The 21,926-nt window shown below is 39.1% G+C and overlaps 2 protein-coding genes across 2 annotated transcripts in view; both read left to right on the top strand.

Annotated features, from left to right (window-relative positions):
* Positions 1–21,926, top strand: part of LOC128652672 (calpain-5) — a 107,372-nt gene that overhangs the window by 25,614 nt on the left and 59,832 nt on the right. The gene's annotated exons all lie outside the window — the stretch shown is intronic.
* Positions 11,225–11,803, top strand: OMP (olfactory marker protein). Its single transcript, XM_053708692.1, has one exon. The coding sequence runs from the start codon at positions 11,251–11,253 to the stop codon at positions 11,716–11,718; it is 468 nt and encodes a 155-aa protein (XP_053564667.1). The 5' UTR covers positions 11,225–11,250; the 3' UTR covers positions 11,719–11,803.

Raw genomic sequence — 21,926 nt, 5'->3', positions numbered from 1 at the left:
CCAGAGGTGAGCTGCGACAGACAGGGACGCATAAGTGCGCCCCTGTCCACTGCAGCTTGATAAATCTACCCCAAATGCTCTCAGAGCTGAAATGCATAGAGGCGTACCCTGATTGGCGAATTTCAAGCAGACTCAAGCACCCTGAAGACGGCAGGCTGAACAGATGCCGGTAACGGTCTGAAAGTTTGGAAAAAAGGTGTTTAGCGATTATCCAGGTATATCCCCTATCTGTAGCAACCAGTTATTTCTATTTGCAATTTGGAGCAAGGCAGAACGCAGAGACCAGTATCAGTTTATGTGTGATCACACAGCAGGAGGAGCTAACAGGCTGACACACTGGATGCGGGGAGGATTTCATGCCATGGTACACAGAGTAAGGTAATTACCCAAAACACAGACACACTTTCTACTTATTATTGTAGAACTCTACAGCGGTCCAGCAGAGGAGTTAAAGGCAGATATACCATAATAGGAGAATATATCACACCCGAGTGGAATTTACTAAAGGGAATTACCTTATCTACAGGGAGACTATTTAATTCAGCATTCAAGTGTGGAGAATTACGGGGGACGCACAAACCCCAGTATAGGGGTGGATGATACAACTACTGAAAAGACTCTTAGGATTTTCTTATTTTATAGATTTTTTTTTTTACCACTTGGTCTCAAAGTTAATTTAATATTATTTCATAGCTGTTAATAGGACACTTGGAAATATCCGGATATTTTATTTTGTTTATATGTTTAATGATATACTTTGTTTATAACAATAGATTATGTATTAATTAAATCAATCTTTTTTATTATATATGTGGTATATGTTTGATCCTGTTCTGTGGATATCTTCTGGGAGATTTCCTCTTCCCACTTTTTTTTTTCTCTCCTTTTTTCTGAAGCCAGGAAATTCAGGTTCTCACACTTGTTCTTTCTTAAATAGAAGCTATAAACAAGATAGAAATTGCTAGACTTTAGATGTCAGGGAAATTTATTGGTTCTGATTGTATTGTTTTTTTGGTTTGAAGAACTTCCTTATGGTTTCATTATGTTCTATCTTAAATAATAATGTCTGCTACTAGTTATTGTATATTTGAGATTGATCCTGTTAGATATATACCCTCTGAGTCTGAAGACCAACTTTATTACACTTGCAGCATCTGAGTATTTGGATACTAGCATTAGTAAGCTTTATGAATAACCTAATTCATCAGATTTCATCAGAGCTTTATTAAAAAAATAAAAATGGTGTTACATGTCATGGTCAACTAATCTTTGCAATTACAATGAGATCTATGTGCAAATGTCTTCTCTAACAGAGTTTTTATGGGGGAAGAGAGGAAGGGTCTCTTGTATAACATAAGTCCAATGTCCATCAGTAATTGAAGTGGATGCCCTCTCCTCGTTCCCTTTTGAGTGTTTAGTTTGGTTGCCACTGAAAGCTCGTAGTTTTTTTGTTTTTTTTTAAGTTTCAAACAAGCTTTATTGTTGAAAAGAGTAACAACATGACACACAAATCAGTGTAACATTAATTATAACAGTTATAAGTTTGGAAGTGTCCTGGTCGGTAGTTGAATTATAATCCCCTACCCACCCAAGTTAGCGACATCATTTAATGTGTGGCTAGTTTGCTAATCTTTAGGTAGTGGTACCTTTCCAGCCTAAGTAAATCATCCATTCTAGCCCTCCATTCCTTTAAACTCGGTTTTGCGTTGTTTTTTCCAGTGTGCCGGAATCAGCCCCATTTAGCATCAGCAAGAGGAGACAATACTTATCTTCCCCAACAATTTTAGGCAACTCATGACAAATTCATCAGATTTTTAACTATGGAAAAATGAGGTTTACACTATTTTATTACTCATATAGAGAAGTACAGAACCCAAATAGACTGACGCATTTCGGCTGCTGACAGCCTTAATCATAGACTTAGTTACTACATGTTCCTGTGGAGCTTAAATACTCTCCCTCACAATCTTATTGGTGGTAAAACAGCCTGTGTTAATTAGCCCAAATTTAAAGTAACAGTACACCCGAACCAGATTTTTAACAAATCCCCAAGGATAACATTAACATTATTTCAATGGGTGTATTGTTAACATCTTTAATTTCTAAATTGTCTCATAGCCATACCAACCCACCTTGTATTGTCTGTACATTATATTACCTCAAAGATTAAAACAAAAAAATATGTTGGGGCTTTATTTTAAAGTTGCCTTTTGCACTTTAAAAAAAGGGGGTAATGGGGGTCTCTAGGCCTTTTTGATTACCTGTTATAAGTGTCTAGAAAAACACAGACTTCAAACAGTGTGGGAAAGTGTAGGAGTTTTTTTTATTTTTTTTATTTGCCTAAACTTTATACCCCTATGATTCCATTTGAAAGAGCAGGTGATTGCCTTTCAAACGGTGAGTCTTAGTGGTTTCCATGACATAAAGGACCTAAGATTGAGGAGTTTAAATACTACCCCCCCTCCAGCTACCTTATTGTAAGACCTGTGCAGCTTACTGACACTAATGGGTTTGTGAGGCTTGGTAATGCTGCCACCCATGGACGTTCATGGATTCCCCCAGGTCTGGAAGGTGATTTTAGGCTGGGTTTGGGTAGTCACTGGTTACTGCAAGAAAAGGGATGTAAATAGGAGAAATTTGGAAGGATCCAATTCCCGACCACACATCACATGACAATTGGAAGCTAAGATAGTGTATGATGAGGGGAGAGTATTTCCTTCCTTAGTTATGGTGAGTCCACAACGTCATCAGTTACTAGTGGGAATATCACTCCTGGCCAGCAGGAGGTGGCAAAAAGCACAACAAAGCTGTTAAAGTGAAAGTAAATCCTAACGTTTTACAAACGCTAGGATTTACTATTAAAATAAATAAAGGGCACTTTCATTCATGAAGTATAAGATATTTCATGTAGAATGCTCCTTTATTTGATTCAATCGATCGCCGCTCTTAGCTCCTACAGCAGCCCAACGGCTATAAAAAAATGTGGCTAAGAGGTGACGTTTTCACCTCTTAGCCAATAGCCGTGCGGTAAATCTGGCTTGGTGCCCATGGGAGCCGGATTTACCACACGGCTATTGGCTAAGAGGTGAAAACGTCACCTCTTAGCCAAAAATGTTTTTAGCCATGCGCTGCTGTAGGAGCTAAGAGCGGCGATCGATTGAATCAAATAAAGGAGCTTTCTACATGAAGTATCTTATACTTCATTAATGAAAGTGCCCTTTATTTGTTTCAATAGTAAATCCCAACGTTTGTAAAACGCTAGGATTTACTTTCAATTTAAGTATCACCTACCCACAATCCCCAGTCATTCTCTTTGCCTTGGTGCATGGGGGAGGTGAAGTTTTGGTGTCTGAAGAAAAAGTTGAATTTCAAGCAAGATTTTATTATTTTAGAAAGCCAGAGTAGGTTTACTCTGATCTTTCCCTTGTTCAGGATTGGGTCTAGCTATAGTCCATGTTAATCTCTTCAGTAGAGTAGTGGTGGCTTTAAAGCAGTAAGGAACTTGTGAGGTGGGCCTTGCTGCATTTTCCTATCCCTTTTTGCTGCCCATGGTACAGAAAGCCATTTCTACTCTGGGTAAGAGAACTACGATCCCTAGAGAGGATAGTGGTTCTTTTCAGGATCAATTGACTAAGCTGTAGGCTTACATGGAAGTTGGTATTGCCTGTGTCAAGTGTGGCATCTTATAGGTGCAACACTTTGTCTGATTCTTTTTTGGTAGAAACTCCTTTTGGAGGAGAGCCAAGCTTATGGGGGTAAGACCTTGTTTGGTCCTGATCCAACAAGAGGGGGGCTGAATCTCTCTGTCTTCAATATATATGGGATATCCCAGATAGTCTGCGGAACTGGTATCTCAGGGTTTCTAAATAGAATCATCCTTCCAGAGGCAGGTTCCTCCTCTCAAATATATCTGCCGGCCAGATAACAGTGAGACATTTTTGAAATATGTTTGGGACCTCTCTTTTTTGTGTGGGTGATAGTTCTAGTTCCTGTAAAACTGGGTCTAAGATTCTATTCATTTCTGTTTGTGGTTTCCGAAAAAGAGGGAATTTTTCGTACCTTTCTAGACCTAAAGTGTCTCTACAAGTTTTTCTCAGGGTAATGTCCTTCAAATTGAAACCATTGGTTCCTTTTTTCCTTTGGTCCAAGAGGGTCAGTTCATGCTGATCATAGATCTGGAGGGCATGCAATTTCGAGTTCCTTTTGACCTTGCCACGTCTCCCAGAGGGGTCTATTTTGGCTATGATCAAGTTAGGGGAATTACTGTGAGTTTCCCTATCAATGAAAATATTTCAGAATTCTTTCCTCTTGCCTCTCTCTTCAGTCTATTGTTTGGCCTTCAGTGACTCAATGGGGCCTATCAAGACCGGTGCTCCATAACCTGTCCGCCTGCTCTGAGCAGGCGGACAGACATCGCCACAATTCAACCCAATCGAGTTGACACCCCCCTGCTGGCTGCCGATTGGCCGCGATTCTGCAGGGGGTGGCGTTGCACCAGCAGCTCTTGTGAGCTGCTGGTGCAATGCTGAATACGGAGAGGGTATTGCTCTCCGTATTCAGCGAGGTCTGGCAGACCTGATCCGCACTGTCGGATCAGGTCCGCCAGACTTTGATAAATAGAGGCCAATGTATAGAGGTAATCGGTCTGATGGTCGCTTCCATGGATATCATTCGCTTTGTTAGATTCCATTTGAGAGCTTTGCAGTTATGCATACTCGGACAATGGAACAGGGTCCTTGTGGGTCTGTCTCAGATGATTGATCTAGATCAGTCGACTAGAGACTCTCCTCCATGGTGGTTTTCTCAGGAACATCTGTCCCAGGGCACATGCTTTTGGAGACCTTCCTGGGTGATTGTGACCATGGACTCCAGCCTGCTGGGCTGGGGAGCAGTCTGGGAGTCGTTAAAGGTGCAGGGACTATGGACTTGGGAAGAGTCTGATCTCCCCATAAACATTTTGGAGTTGAGAGATTTACAATGCTCTGTTGGTTTGGCCTCAGTTGTGCTTAGCCCGGTTTATCAGGTTCCAGTCAGACAACATAACCTCAGTGACTTACGTGAACCATCAGGGAGGAACTCGGAGTTCCTTAGCCATGAAGGAGGTGGTTCAAATTGTTCAGTGGGCGGAAGCTCACGAATGCTGTCTATCTGCCATCCACATTCCAGGAGTGGACAACTAGGAAGTGGATTTCCTGAGTGGACAGACTTTTTATCCCGGGGAGTGGGCTCTCTATCCAGAGGTGTTCTCAAGGTTAACCCTCAAATGGGGGTTGCCAGTGCTGGATCTGCTGGGGTTTCGGCAGAACGCCAGGCCTCCAAGGTATATTTCAAGATCCAGGCCGCTCTGATAGAATAGTTAGCTGTAGTAGCCTGATAGTTAGCTTAGCTGCTTAGCAAGCTGAAGGTTTGCAGTTTGAAACCAGCTGCAGCTTCTTGCACTTTAAAGGGTTGCTCGCAAGCTGTATTTTATGTTCTGGTGGTTCCTTGGGATTTCTGGGTCAGATCTCGTGGCGCAACAATAGCGCGTCTGTCTCCAAATCAGAAGGTTGCATGTTCAGATCACGTCAGGGTTATACTTCCTTTTATCGGGCATACCTGTTTCCTGAGTTTTGGCTCACATTCCACGAGTCATTGCTCGTATCAAACAGGAGAGAGGTTTGGTCATTTTAATAGCCTCTGCGTAGACTCGCAGGATCTGGTATGCAGATCTAGTGGAGATGTTGTCTCTTCTACCTTGGAGATTGCCTCTGAGGAAGGACCTTCTGATTCAGGGTCCCTTCCTTCACTCAAATCTCATTTCTCTGAAGCTGACTGCTTGGAGATTTGAATGCTTAGTTTTGTCTAAGCGTGTTTTTTCTGTGTCGGTCATTGAGGCCATGTTTCATGCTCAGAAACCTGTTACTAGAAAGATTTATCATAAGCATAAGATATGGCATACATATCTTAGATTGGTGTGAATCCAAGGGCTGCTCTTGGAGTAGGGTCAGGATTCCTAGGATTTTGTCCTTTCTCCAGGAAGGTCTGGAGAAGGGTTTGTCAGTCAGTACTCTGAAGGTCAGATTTCTGCATTGTTTATTTTGCTACACAAGCGTCTGGCGGACGTGCCAGATGTGCAATATTTTATCAGGCCTTGGTCGGAATCAGGCCTGTATTTAAGTCTGTTGCTCCTCCTTCGAGCCTTAACCTTGTTCTTAATATCTATGGAAGCAATGGCTCAAACAGAGCCTGCTGCAAAACTTTAAGTTATTATCTTGGAAGGTTTTGTTTTTTATTGCTATCTCTTCTGCTCCGAGAATTTCTGAACTCTCGGCTTGGCAGTGTGATTTGCCTTATTTTATCTTTCAGGTTGATAAGGTGGTTCTTCGTACGAATTTAGGTTTTCTTCCTGAAGTGGTTTCAGATAGAAATATTAATCAGTAAATTGTTGTTCCTTCGTTATGTCCTAATTCTTTTTCTCATAAGGAACGTTTGTTGCACGGCCTGGAGGTTGTGCATGCTCTACAGATCTACCTACAGGCGACTATGGATTTGCCAGTCTTCTGTCCTGTTCATTTGCTTCTCAGGAAAGCATATGGGTCAGAAAGCTTCTGCTACTTCTTTTTTCCTCTGGTTAAGAAGTGTATTTTGTTTGGCTTATGAGACGGCTGGTCAGCAGCCTCCTGAGAGACTGCAACTTGGTCTTCTGTGCATACTTTTTCCAAAGTTTTCAAATTTTATTTTTTTGCCTCGGCTGAGGCTTTTTTTTGGCAGTAAAGTTCTTTGAGCGGTGGTGCCTTCTGTTTAGGTATACCTGTCTTGTTCTCCCTCCCTGGTCATCTGTGTCCTCTAGCTTGGGTATTGGTTCCCACTAGTAATTGATAGCGTCGTGGACTCATCATATCTTAGGAAAGAAAACAAAATGTATGCTTGCCTGATAAATTTATTTCCGGATATGGTGAGTCCACGACCCTGCCCTTTTTTATTAAGACAGTTATTTTTGACCACACCTCAGGCACCTCTTCACATTTGTGTTATTCCTTTTTTCATTTCCCTTCGGTCGAATGACTGGGGATTGTGGGCAGGGGAGTGATACTTAACAGCTTTGCTGTGGTGCTCTTTGCCGCCTCCTGCTGGCCAGGAGTGATATTCCCACTAGTAATTGATGAAATTGTAGATTCACCATATCCGGAAAGAAAGAAATTTATCAGGTAAGTATAAATTATGTTTTTTGAGGTTTTATCAATTGAAAGGAAGGTGTCTTTCTGAGAGAAAGTGTCCATAGGCAATTGCCTAATAAGACATTCATCCCTTGTTCTTGTTTTTTTCTTTTTTTGTTTAAAATGTCTACTATATAATATTAATAGTGATACATATGACCTGATAGCTTGCAAAAATGAAAAAAGGTGTTGCTGTAGTCACCCTGACTATTCAACCCAGTGAAACATTTCCTGCTGTCTGTAGCCTTATACAAAGATGTTCTTGCTACATATGTGTGAGTCAACAGAAATGTTACTTTTCATTCTTCAGTACTGAAAGGGTCAGATAACCTTTCACTGCTGATACTAAATGGGTTGTTGGTTGAAATGCTCTTATTCTGACTTGGGACCTACTGTTGAGGCTTGAAACTATATTTGATGCTCCACTTGAACCATTCTGAGGTTTTCTTGTAGTTCTAAATACTTAAGACCACCTTTCTGTAGCCATAACCTCAGCCCAGAAGGCTTCAGAACTGCAAGTTCTCCTTGTAGATGAGCCATACATAGCTTTCCAATAGAACAAGGTAGTTCTTGAACAGTTCACGAATTTCTACCAAAATAGATATTTGATTTTCACAACATTAATACATTGTTCTAACAAGAAGAATATGAATAGTAAACCGCTCTAGAGCCTGTGTGTTTGCTGTCTGTGTATCTGTCAAGTAGTCTCATGATATTAGAGTTTCACCCATCATTCTTCATGAGCAACATCAAGGGCTTACTCCAGCCTAATCCACAGTTTCCAACTGGATGGATCAAGCCATTTCCTTGTCCAATAAATAAGGCAAAACAGTCCCTGATGTTCTCAGGGTACTTTTGTATTTGGTCAGTGGTCACTGCTTGGGTTCTAAAGGCTGATTCTGTCAAGCAGTAGATTTAAATAAAAACTCACACTTTTACTTTCAGACTATAAACTGAATTTTAGACCATCTTCTTTAGCTAGATTTCGTCACAAAATTCTGTCTTCTCTGGTATGTCAATATACTTTTGAATTTCAGTAGTATTATTTATTTTGTTTTTTTTTGGTAATTTGTTTACTTGCTGTTGAGTACTAGCCATGGAAAGCCAAGATAACATCTAAAATACAGGCATTTCTCTGTTTTGGCTCATACCCTTGGGTAATACACTGCCAGATCTTTCCCTGCTCTGTTGTTGACTGTATAGGATAAACTCAACTAAGAGTTTGGGGAAATAGAGGAATAATATCACATTTTGGGAAGTGGTCAGTTTTGTCCATTGCCCAAGTGGGATGGGTCTCATGCTGGTGAGTATGTGTATGCTGATATATATAAAACATTTTTACTGTTGTACATCAATACAAACATTCTCCTCAAGTATAGACAGATTTAAGTTATCAATAGAACTGTATAAACCATGAGTACTAAACAAATAATTTCAGTGTGTTATTTACATCTGATTATATTTTTGACATCCACTAATTACAAATTATTTCATCATTTCCACTTCATCTAAAAAAAGTCCTCCCAAGGGAACAAACCTCATAGCATCAAATACACATTTAGGTTAATGTAATCCCCACAGCAGACCTATGATTCTTTATGATTAATGCAGCACTCATGTATACACCACAATGCAAAACCCTGTTTCTACCTATAACTCTTTTAGTGCATTGGCTTACTTCTAGTACCACACACATTTCAATGATGTTAACTCTACAGTTCCACTACATCACAAAGTACCATAATAAAGTAAATATTTATAACAATATTTTTGACCATGGATAGATGTGGAATATACTATTCTATAGTACTCTAGTTACAATAGATCAATAATGAAAGGCAATAACATAAAACTTCAGGTTAAGTAGGTCAATACTAAAAGATAAAATATAGCATGCTTAGCAGGATGTTCATAGGGTAAAAAAGGAAAAATATATATTTATAAATGTTATTATAGTGAGATCAAAATAAGGATAAATAAATCCCAAATCAAATAGCTGCAGCAATGTATGTGTATGTTTATGTATATATGCGTGTGTGTGTGTGTGTGTGTGTATATACACAAAAAAGAAACCGTGAGTACACCCCTCACATTTTTGTAAATATTTTATTATATCTTTTCATGTGATAACACTGAAGAAATGACACTTTGCTACTATGTAAACTAGTGAGTGTACAGCCTGTATAACAGTGTAAATATGCTGCTGTCCCCTCAAAATAACTCGACACACAGCCATTAATGTCTAAACCGCTGGCAACAAAAGTGCATACACCCCTAAGTGGAAATGTCGAAATTGGGCCCAAAGTGTCTATTTTGTTGTGTGGCCACCATTATTTTTCAGCACTGCCTTAACCCTCTTGGGCATTGAGTTCACCAGAGCTTCACAGGTTGCCACTGGAGTCCTCTTCCACTACTCCATGACGACATCACAGAGCTGGTGGATGTTAGAGACCTTGCGCTCCCCCACCTTCCATTTGAGGATGCCCCACAGATGCTCAATAGGGTTTAGGTCTGGAGAAATGCTTGGCCAGTCCATCACCTTTACCCTCGGCTTCTTTAGCAAGGCAGTGGTTGTCTTGGAGGTGTGTTTGGGTACTTTATCATGTTGGAATACTGCCCTGCGGCCCATTCTCTGAAGGGAGGGGATTATGCTCTGCCTCAGTATGTCGCAGTACATGTTGGCATTCAATGAACTGTAGCTCCCCAGTGCCAGCAGCACTCCCACCACCATGCTTGACTGTAGGCAAGACACACTTGTCTTTGTACTCCTCACCTGGTTGCCACCACACACGCTTGAGACCATCTGAACCAAATAAGTTTATCTTGGTCTCATCGGACCACAGGACATAGTTCTAGTAATCCATGTCCTTAGTCTGCTTGTCTTCAGCAAACTGTTTGCGGGCTTTCTTGTGCATCATCTTTAGAAGAGGCTTCCTTCTGGGACAACAGCCATGCAGACCAATTTGATGCAGTGTGAAGCGTATGGTCTGAGCACTGACAGGCTGACCCCCCCACCACTTTAACCTCTGCAGTAATGCTGGCAGCACTCATATGTCTATTTCCGAAAGACAACCTTTGGATATGACGCTGAGCACGTGCATTTAACTTCTTTGGTCGGCCATGGCGAGGCCTATTCTGAGTGGAACCTGTCCTGTGAAACCGCTGTATGGTCTTGCTCACCGTGCTGCAGCTCAGTTTCAGGGTCTTGGCAATCTTCTTATAGCCTAGGCCATCTTTATGTAGAGCAACAATTCTTTTTTTTCAGATCCTCAGAGAGTTCTTTGCCATGAGGTGCCATGTTGAACTTCCAGTGACCAATATGAGAGAGTGTGAGATCGATAACACCAAATTTAACACACCTGCTCCCCATTCACACCTGAGACCTTGTAACACTAACGAGTCACCGGGTAGGGAAAATGGCTAATTGGGCTCAATTTGGACATTTCCACTTAGGGGTGTACTCACTTTTGTTGCCAACGGTTTGGACATTAATGGCTGTGTGATAAGTTATTTTGAGGGGACAGCAAATTTACACTGTTATGCAGACTGTACACTCACTACTTTACATTGTAGCAAAGTGTCATTTCTTCAGTGTTGTCACATGAAAAGATATATAATAAAATATTTACAAAAATGTATATATACTGTATGTGTGTGTGTGTATATATATATATATATATATATATATATATATATATATATATATATATATATATATATGTAATATAAAATCTACATATTGATAAGCATCACTTATTTTTGCTAATAATGACAACTGTTTCTTTCTCTTGATAAAATGTTTCTAAGGAAACTGACACCATAGATCCTTCTCCCTGTAGATTTATTTGCATAGGTTATTACGTAATGGGAAGCTACAAATTAGTCAAGAGAGCATCCTTGCGAATCCTAGGAGAACATGCTGTATTATTGAGCTAGGTTGCTTAGTACTGTTTAGCGTTGAGCAAGTAAAGAGCAGAGAGCTTGACTTGTAGATATTAGTTTTCTGTTAACCACTGAAGTGACTTTGCCTTTCTTGAGGAAGTACTAAAGAGAGATGGCATCAGAGCTGGAATTAAACTTTACAGAAGATGCCCACCTCACAGAATGCATGCGCATACGAGCCGAGACCCTTCAGCAAAAGAATGAAAAGCCCCAAGAAGGTGAAAAGCTACTGAGAGCCAATGAATACATTTACCGATTAGACTTTACCAAACAGAAGCTAAAGTTCCTTTGGTGGAAAGTCCACTTTCAATCACCAGGCAAACTCATTGTAACTGGGACCTCACAGCATTGGACACCAGACCTCACCAACCTTATGAACCGGCAGCTCCTAGAGCCCTCTGCTATATTCTGGAACAAATCTAATGAGAATGAGGCTGATTGCTATGAAGCAGATGCCCAGGAATTTGGTGAAAGGATTTCTGAGCATGCCAAAATCCGTAAAGTTATGTACTTCCTTTTTACCTTCTCAGAGGGTATTAACCCATCGAACATTACATGTTCTATTGGGTTCAAAGCCTAAGTCATTCCTTTCCAATTTAAATACGTGATTTGTGTTATAAAGTATCAACAATGGAATTTCAACCAAATTAAACACATATTGTCTTTAAAAGATTTTCCAAGTGATTTGTCTATTATTCTTTTTTCATTTCCATGTCTTAAGCAAAAAATAGATTTTTATTTACTTTTTAACAACTGATAAATGACGCACATGTTTAGTACATAAAGTGACATTCTTCTCTAGGGTTATTGTTATGAGAACCATAACATCTGGGACAACTAGTAAAACAGTGCTCTGCAGGGTTGAAAAACTAATACTATACTTTTACCAATCGGAGAGAAAACCTGAAAGAAATAAGTTACTAGTCCACTCAATATTAAATATTGCTGAAAGCCTAATTTCTTACTGGACAAGTGAACTATTAGAAATTTACAGGTGAGATGCACAAGCCAGCCTTTGGACTAAAAGAAACACTACTACCTATCAGCACAATCTAAAATCTGCCTTTTCCTTTTAAATGCCTACGTATAATTACATGCACATAAGTAATCAAGAAATAATCCTCAGTCCATTAAAGATTTATTTCAAGTCTCTTTTTTTCCCCTCTGTGACCTGGAGGAACAAGCAGTTTTAACAAATTGTTGTTGAAATTGTTGCATGCTGACACCTTTAAGCCCAGCGCTGCGGAATCTGTTGGCGCTCTACAAATACCTGATAATAATAAGCCCACAGGGAAACCTTATAATTCCACTGATCTCTTCAATGGAATCTTACTGTATGTAAGAATTTGCTGCTAAACAAACAATTGGAAGAACACAGTAAACATGCAACACTGTAGGTTATCATTAAATGTTAAATCTCTAAAAAGTGCTCACTTTTAAGTGAGTTAAATTTTATCTATGAATATTGTTTGTACAACTGTGTCACTAAGACTTTGTAGTGAGATATATATATATATATATATATATATATATATATATATATATATATATATATATATATTTATTTATTATTATATATTTACTCCCATCTGGGTAAATTGTTTATTTAATCTTCCTTTTTGTTTTTATTCTTTTTTTTATTATTCTTTTTATTCTTTATTTTTAGGGTTGCAAAAATATATTTATTCATCTTTCAACAATAGTAATTAGTAATGTAAATACTTTGGGGTTAAGTATATTTGTACTGTATAAATATATTTTAATATTTATTCTATAAATAATTAAGTATAACATATAATATATTAATTTGAATCACAGGAAATGGCTAAATGTCCTTCTCTAAAAGCATGTAAACATTTCCAAAAATATAGTTGTATTTGATTATTTTTTTAAATTAAACATTTATTCCAGAGCTATTTAACTGGTAATGAATCTAAAAGAAGTAAATAAATCTTATTTTATTTATTTATTTTTAAAGGAAAATGCATGCCTTTTATTTTACAAAATCCTTTATAATTGTACAATTGGTTTCCAAAAATATTGTGTCCTTTTAAAGCGAAAATTGTATATATTGTTGAGCACCCATTTATTTATTCAGAATTATTTTATTAAAATTTCTGAAGGTTTGAACTATAGATGTATGGTTTGCGCATTCAAAAATTCACCATCTAAATAATTAGAGGAAAAGCATGTTGGTTTTGGTTCAAATGTCTGATGTTAAAATGTTTAAAGTTTTTATAATCATATAACTTAAAATACGGATGTACGAATAACATTGTATTTAACCCTGTAAGTAATATACCAGTACTGCTTTAGATAACATTTGGAAAATGTGCTCTCATTATGTTGAAATACCTGTACATGTAATATTTCTTGGACACCAAATATAAAAGTTATTTAAAAATTGTTTACGTGGAGATAACCTATTTTGTTAGATATTGTTTGGATTTGTTGCATTAGATAATTCTATTTTTTCCATAACTTTATTCCATCAAATAATGGCAGGAACTGAACATTATTATAGACTGCACAGGCAAGAACCAGTCATGACGGAAGCATTTGAATCTTTAAAGGGAGATGTACGTCAAAATGGAACGTTCACAATTCAGATAAAATTTAAAATAAAATCTGGTTTGCTATTTTTTTTTTCTCTTGGTATCCTTTGTTGAAATTTTGCTCCTTTGCATGACAGTGTACAGAAATAAACTTAAAGGGATACTGGACCCAAATTTTTTCTTTCATGATTCGGATAGAGCATGCAATTTTAACCCCTTAATGACCACAGCACTTTTCCATTTTCTGTCCGTTTGGGACCAAGGCTATTTTTACATTTCTGCGGTGTTTGTGTTTAGCTGTAATTTTCCTCTTACTCATTTACTGTACCCACACATATTATATACCGTTTTTCTCGCCATTAAATGGACTTTCTAAAGATACCATTATTTTCATCATATCTTATAATTTACTATAAATTTTTTTATAAAATATGAGGAAAAAATTGAAAAAAAACACACTTTTTCTAACTTTGACCCCCAAAATCTGTTACACATCTACAACCACCAAAAAACACCCATGCTAAATAGTTTCTAAATTTTGTCCTGAGTTTAGAAATACCCAATGTTTACATGTTCTTTGCTTTTTTTGTAAGTTATAGGGCCATAAATACAAGTAGCACTTTGCTATTTCCAAACCATTATTTTTCAAAATTAGCGCTAGTTACATTAGAACACTAATATCTTTCAGGAATCTCTGAATATCCATTGACATGTATATATTTTCTTTTAGTAGACATCCCAAAGTATTCATCTAGGCCCATTTTGGTATATTTCATGCCACCATTTCACCGCCAAATGCGATTAAATAAAAAAAATCGTTCACTTTTTTACAAATTTTTTCACAAACTTTTGGTTTCTCACTGAAATTATTTACAAACAGCTTGTGCAATTATGGCTTAAATGGTTGTAAATGCTTCTCTGGGATCCCCTTTGTTCAGAAATAGCAGACATATATGGCTTTGGCGTTGCTTTTTAGTAATTAGAAGGCTGCTAAATGCCACTGCGCACTACACGTGTATTATGCCCAGCAGTGAAGGGGTTAATTATGGAGAATGTAGGGAGCTTTTAGGGATACTTTTAGCTTTAGTGTAGTGTAGTAGACAACCCCAAGTATTGATCTAGGCCAATTTTGGTATATTTCATGCCACCATTTCACCGCCAAATGCGATCAAATAAAAAAAAAACGTTAAATTTTTCACAATTTTAGGTTTCTCACTGAAATCGTTTACAAACAGCTTGTGCAATTATGGCACAAATGGTTGTAAATGCTTCTCTGGGATCCCCTTTGTTCAGAAATAGCAGACATATATGGCTTTAGCGTTGCTTTTTGGTAATTAGAAGGCCGCCAAATGCCGCTGCATTTCACACGTGTATTATGGCTAGCAGTGAAGGGGTTAATTATGTAGCTTGCAGGGTTAATTTTAGCTTTAGTGTAGAGCTCAGCCTCCCACCTGAAACATGAGACCCCCTGATCCCTCCCAAACAGCTCTCTTCCCTCCCCCACCCCACAATTGTCCCCGCCATCTTAAGTACTGGCAGAAACTCTGCCAGTACTAAAATAAAAGCTATACTTGGGCCTCCCCAACCTCACTGATCCCCCACCAAACAGCTCTCTAACCCTCCCCCTCTGCCTTAATGGGCGCCATCTTGGGTACTGGCAGCTGTCTGCCAGTACCCAGTTTAGTAACAAATGTGCCTTTTTTTTTAAAAAAAATGCCCTTTTCTGTAGTGTAGCTTCCCCCCCCAAGACCAACCCCCCACCCCTTCCAGATCCCTTAGCTGTTTATTTATGACTTTAAAAACTTTTTTTTTTAGCTTTTAACAGCTTTATTTTTCTGTAGTGTAGCGGTTCCCTCCCGCTCCCGCCCCGTGCATGCGCCCGCCGCCCCCCATGCACGCGCGCACTCCCGTGCGCGCTCCCGACTGTTCCGCCCCCGATCCCGCCCCCCTTCCCTCCACTCGGCACATCGATGGCCGCCCACCCGCCTCCCAGACTTGCTCCCACCCACCAACGATACCGGCCACCGATGTCCGGTGCAGAGAGGGCCACAGAGTGGCTCTCTCTGCATCGGATGGCCAAGGGGGGTTATTGCAGGATGCCTCGATATCACTGCAATAACCGGAAAGCAGCTGGAAGCGAGCAGGATCGCTTCCAGCTGCTTTCCAGACCAAGGACGTACTCCACACGTCCTCGGTCATTAACTGTATTTTTTTTGAGGACATGTGGCGTACGTCCTTGGTCGTTAAGGGGTTAAGCAACTTTCTAATTTACTTCTGTTATCAATTTTTCTTCGTTCTCTTGATATCTTTATTTGAAAAAGAAGGCATCTAAGCTAAGGAGCCAGCAAATTTGTGGTTCAGAACCATGGACAGCATTTGTTTACTGGTGCTGTCCAATCAGCAAGGACAACCCAGGTTGTTCACTAAAAATGGGCCGGCATCTAAACTTAAATTCTTGCTTTTCAAATAAACATACCAAGAGAATGAAGAAAATTTGATAATAGGAGTACATTAGAAAGTTGCTTAAAATTGCATGCTCTATCTGAATCACAAAAGAAAAATTTTGGGTACAGTGTCCCTTTAAGAGTGTGCACATGTCTTGAGCAGTGTAACAATGTTTGTAACAATGCTACACTCAAGACGTGCACTTCCATGAGCCTCCCTCAGTATGCGCTCATGGAAAGGGGCTATGTTTCAACTAAGGATGCCAAGAGAAAATTTGATAATAGAAGTAAATTGGAAAGTTTTTTTGTTTTTAAATTTTCTATTTATTTATTTTTTAATTGTAAGTTCTGTTTGCACCATGAAAGTTTTTATATACTCCATGTCCCTTTAACAAGTTTTTAAAAACATTCATAGCAAGATATTTTCTCATCTATTTCCTACACTGTACTTTAATTTCAATGCATTGTGTATGGAAATATTTTTTTTTATGATTTAAATCTGTGCACCATTTGGCAAGTTCACCTCAATAACTAAAATGATCAAGGAATATTTATTAAAATCATAGACTTATAATATAGAGTAAATAGATGTATTTGTGGTGAAAAACATAATTGTAGATCTCCCAAATGCTGATTGTGCAAAACTGCCACTACTTTAGAGCCACTGCTATTCTCTTCGTTTTGCCATTTTGTCCTTTTTATTTGTTGCTAACAGAAACCTGGGTACATTCACCTTTTAACCACAGGCTACTCCAGATTCAGGCTTACAGGGGCAGTGTACACCTATTTTCATATAACTGCATGTAATAGACACTACCATAAGGAAAAATATGAACAGATTCTGATCTAAAAATCCAGAATAAAACCTTTTAAAAACTTACTTAGAAGCTCCCAGTTTACCGTTGTTGATGAGGTTAGGCTAGGAAATCAGAAAGCGCATACGCTCCCCCTTCCCTGCATGTGTAAAGACAGATTACACAAACAATAGCAGCAAGAATCTGTAGACCTGGGTCTACATCTGATACTTTGAGGCTTGGTTAGGAGTCTGAAAATCAGCACAATGTTATAAATAAATAAATGTGCAAAACTATAAATTGTTACAAAAACACTCTCAGATGGTCTATATAAATGGAAAATCTACAAAATATTTATGCAAATAAAAATCTAGTGTACAATGTCCCTTTAAACCTCCCAGTCCTGTGGTCCTTGAAGACAATGCTGGGGAATGTATTAAATATAGTTTTAACATTGTAAGGAACCTGTATGTCCACATTTATTTTTTCTCTCATGTACACTGCTTTTAAAATATGCCCACATGTTTGAGGGAGCGTGGCCTTTGAACAATTATGTACTTTTTACTTCTAAAGCTACAAACACTTTTTAAATACTTTCATAATAACATTCTAACTTGGATAGGAAAGTGCGCTGGAGCACCTGCACTTACATGTGGCTGCTGTGATTAAGGTGCTCTGCAGATGGTAATATAAATCTAATTGCCATCGATTTTAATTGACACATGGCATGTGATTGAATATACATCCGTAACCAAGTATATCATGTCCAATATGAAAGACTTGGCTCTAAAGAAAAGTGTAGATAGCATGTGTCTTCTGGCTCATATAGATAACACATACCTTCTGTTCATTGAAAGCAATAAGGGTAGTACAGGCATACCCCCCAACTGTCCCGATTTTCGCTGGACAGTCCCGATTTTAGGGGTCTGTCCCCCTGTCCCGGGTTGCTAGCCATCTGTCCCGATTTGCCCCAGGCATTAAACAACAACAAAAAAAAGCAGCTGGCTTTGCTCTTACAGGGTTAGATACCTGTTAGATTCCCTGTGGAAAAGGAATGGTGTGTGGGTTAAGCAGGAGTAAGAAGGCTGTATACACTCTGACCACTGGTAATGGTGACCTCTCTAACCTACCTCTGGTAGTGATGATGTCTAAGCCCTGGTGATAATAATAGCATGCCTTCAGTTTTATACAATGAGCAGTGCTAATACCTGGGTAACGAACAGTGTCAGCCGCAGACTGCCAGCTAATGTGCTTGCCAACCCCAGGACCCCATACAATGAATTACATATACCCATATATGATGTAGTGTGTGTGTGTCTATCTGTATCCATAACTGTGTGTGTGTATCTGTATGTATAAGTTTATGCTATGCAGTGTGTGTTTGTGTGTCTGCATGTATAAATGTAAGCTATGTAGTGTGTGAATGTGTATCTGCATGTATAAGTGTATGCTATGTAGTGTGTGTTTGTGTCTGCATGTATATAAGTGTATACTATGTAGTGTCTGTTTATCTGCATGTATAAGTGTATGCTATGTAATGTGTGTGTATCTGCATGTATAAGTGTATGTTATGTAGTGTGTGTGTGTGTGTATCTGGATGTATAAGTGTATGTTATGTAGTGTGTGTGTATCTGCATGTATAAGTGTATGTTATGTAGTGTGTGTGTGTGTATCTGCATGCATAAGTGTATGTTATGTAGTGTGTGTGTATCTGCATGTATAAGTGTATGTTATGTAGTGTGTGTGTGTATGTATATCTGCATATGTAAGTGTATGCTATGTAGTATGTTACTGTGCATTTTTGCTGACTTTAAAGGCCAGAATCTAGAATATTAATGGGTAGTGCAGAGAGCAGTTTTAAAGAATTTATTATTAAATGTCCAATTAAGATAAACATATTTAGCAATGTCTTTGCAAAGGCATTACATAGCTCACATAGCTATACCAGAGGTTTGAGCTTGTGTTTGATTTGCTGCCTAAGCGTATTAAAATATATGACTTTATTTAGAATTGTATTTATATTACTTTGGTCTTATGATTTTTTAAGCCCCGCCCACCACATTTCAAATGTTTTTTGCCGGGGGGGGGGGGGGGGGGGGGTCCCTTATTTTGAATTTTGAAATGTTGGGAGGTATGGTACAGGTGACCACAGAGGATTAACATCTATCTCATATATGGATAGATATAGCGAGTTCAAAAGTATTCAATCCTTATCTTAAAACTGAGGGTAAACTGAGGGTACACTTACAAATAAGTCAAGCAGGCAGATAATGACGCCAACATTATTGAAAGAAAGAAAAAAAAAAAAACAGCCGCCAATACTAATTGAAAAACATTTGTATTAATAATTATACTGCATAAGTTTATAAACTAAAGCTGCTAAGACTGATTTTAAATAATCTTTTGTTTTGAAATCAGATTCCAGCAGACTTTCCAAAATTGTGCCCGCTGTCCCTCACGTAGCTTACCTCATCAGGGAAAATGTTCCAGGTTCCAAAGTGAAACCAGGGACCTGCCCATGTTCTGCCCACAACAGGTCTAGCCCTAACTACTGCACAAACGGCCAATCCATGAAACACCTGTTGTCCTACTCCTCTGACCACAGCTCTGTTTCAAAACTATAGGTGAGTCAGAAGTACCCCTCACCTCCATGTACCAAAAAGCCTCTGGGAAATGAGTGGTGGTATGCAATAGGGATCTTTTGCTTGTATTCTTTACTATTTACATTGACCTTAACCTTAAAAATACCAATAAAATACCAGCTGGGTGGCATCCCTAATTACAAGGTTATATCAGACTGGGCTGTGGGATTAATAAATAAACAAATATTAATAGGGCATGCGATTACTGTTACTAACATTAAAACAATTGAACTGGATAATTTTATCAAATCAAATCAAATGAAGTGTACATCATGTCTTCCACAAAGTACCATTAGATAAATGTCAGTGCTGATGTTTGTCCTGCAGTACAGTGAAAGCTACAATTCAATATGTGATTACTCAGAACAATACAAACTAGAATCTACTTCACCCTACTCCCTTCCCCCCATAATTGTCAAGTGTCCATTTTTTTTTTGAGGTTATGATTTTTTTTTTGTATAAAGCACATCTTTTTTCCTGCTCCTCTTTTTTTTTCCCCTTTTGCTCATTTACATCTCACCAAATTGTCTATTCGTTAAACTGAGGTATGAGTGAGGTGGGAGGCATATTTATAGGCATTTGGGGTTTGGGAAACTTTGCCTCCTCCTGGTAGGAATGTATATCCCCATCACTAACAAGCTTGTGGACTCTCGCCACCATGAAAGAAAAGAATGTATTAGGTAAGTTCTTCCACCTCCTCACTTGTACCATCACCTCCCTCCCTACAACTCTCCCTCCTTCTACCTCTCACACTAAACTTCACAGAAGAATCAAGTCATTAGATCAGCAACAACTCTCTAGCTCTCTTGAACCTCTTCTCTCTTCCATCCCCTCCTTTTCCTGTCCTGATGGATCCATCATCCACTATAACTCCACCCTTACATCAGTCCTTGATAACCTGGCCCCACCTACCATAACTTGGAAAACATACACTCATCCTCAGCCCTGGCATACTCCTCTGACACGGTACCTACGCAGATGTTCCCGTACTGCTGAGCGACACTGGAGGAAATCTCAGAGTCCTGCTGACTTTCTTCACTATAAGCTCATCTTGAACTCTTACTATTCTGCCCTTAATCTATACTGTATAAGCAACATTACTTCTCCACTCTTATCTCTACTCTTTCTTCAAACCCAAAATGTCTGTTCTCCACATTCAATACTCTTCTCCGCCCACCTCCCACCACAACTTTTCTCTCAGCCCAAGATTTTGCTAGCTACTTCAACAACAACATATACTCCATCAGAAATGAAATCAACTCTCAACATACTACCGGTCTCCCTCCCCCTCAAAAGCTCACAATCATCCAAAACCCACATAGCCATAAATTTAGCTCTTTTGCCCCTGTTACAGAGGATGAAGTTTCTGCCCTTATACTATCCTCTCACCTCACTACCTGTCCCCTCGACCCCATATCCTCACAACTACTCCCCTCCCTCCCTTCTACCCTTACCCCTATACTCTCACACATCTTCAACCTCTCCCTCAGCACTGGTATAGTTCCCACATCTCTTAAGCATGCATTAGTCACACCTATCCTCAAAAAACCTTCTCTCGATCCAACCTCCCCATCCAACTACCGCCCTATTTCCCTACTACCTCTTGCCTCAAAGCTTCTTGAAAAGCTAGTATATGCACGTCTATCCCATTTGTTTACACTAAACTCCCTCCTTGACCCACTGCAATCTGGATTTCTCCCCCTTCACTCAACAGAGACAGCAATTGTTAAGGTTATCAACGACCTACTTACAGCAAAATCAAAAGGCCATTTCTCTCTACTTATCCTCCTTGATCTGTCTGCAGCCTTTGATACTGTCGACCACCCTCTTTAGCTCCATACCCTCCAAGCCTGTGACACAGCTCTCTCTTGGTTCTCTTCCTATCTGTCTAACTGTACCTTTAGTGTAGCCTTCTCTGGGGCATACTCTGCCCCGTTACCTCTTTCTGTTGGGGTACCGCAAGGCTATGTTCTTTTTTCCCCTCTCTTTTCAATCTACACATCCTCACTAGGTTCCTTAATAAAGTCCCATGGGTTTCATTATTATTTGTATGCCGACGATACCCAAATCTACCTCTCTGCACCAGAACTACCTCCTTCCTTGCTAACCCGTGTCACTAACTGTCTCTCTCATATCTCATCTTGGATGTCCTCTCACTACCTCAAGCTAAATCTCTCCAAAACTGAGCTCCACCCCCATGTCTCTATAACTGTTGATAACTCCATCATTAACCCAACCTCACATGCCTGATGTCTTGGGGTCACACTGGACTCAGATCTTTCTTTCACTCCTCACATTCAGTCCTTGGCTAAAGCCTGCTGCTTCCATCTCAGACACATCGCTAAAATTAGAC

The sequence above is a fragment of the Bombina bombina genome, chromosome 3 (genome assembly GCF_027579735.1).
Source record: "Bombina bombina isolate aBomBom1 chromosome 3, aBomBom1.pri, whole genome shotgun sequence".
NCBI lineage: Eukaryota > Metazoa > Chordata > Amphibia > Anura > Bombinatoridae > Bombina > Bombina bombina.
This window is presented reverse-complemented; position numbering and strand designations above follow the sequence as displayed.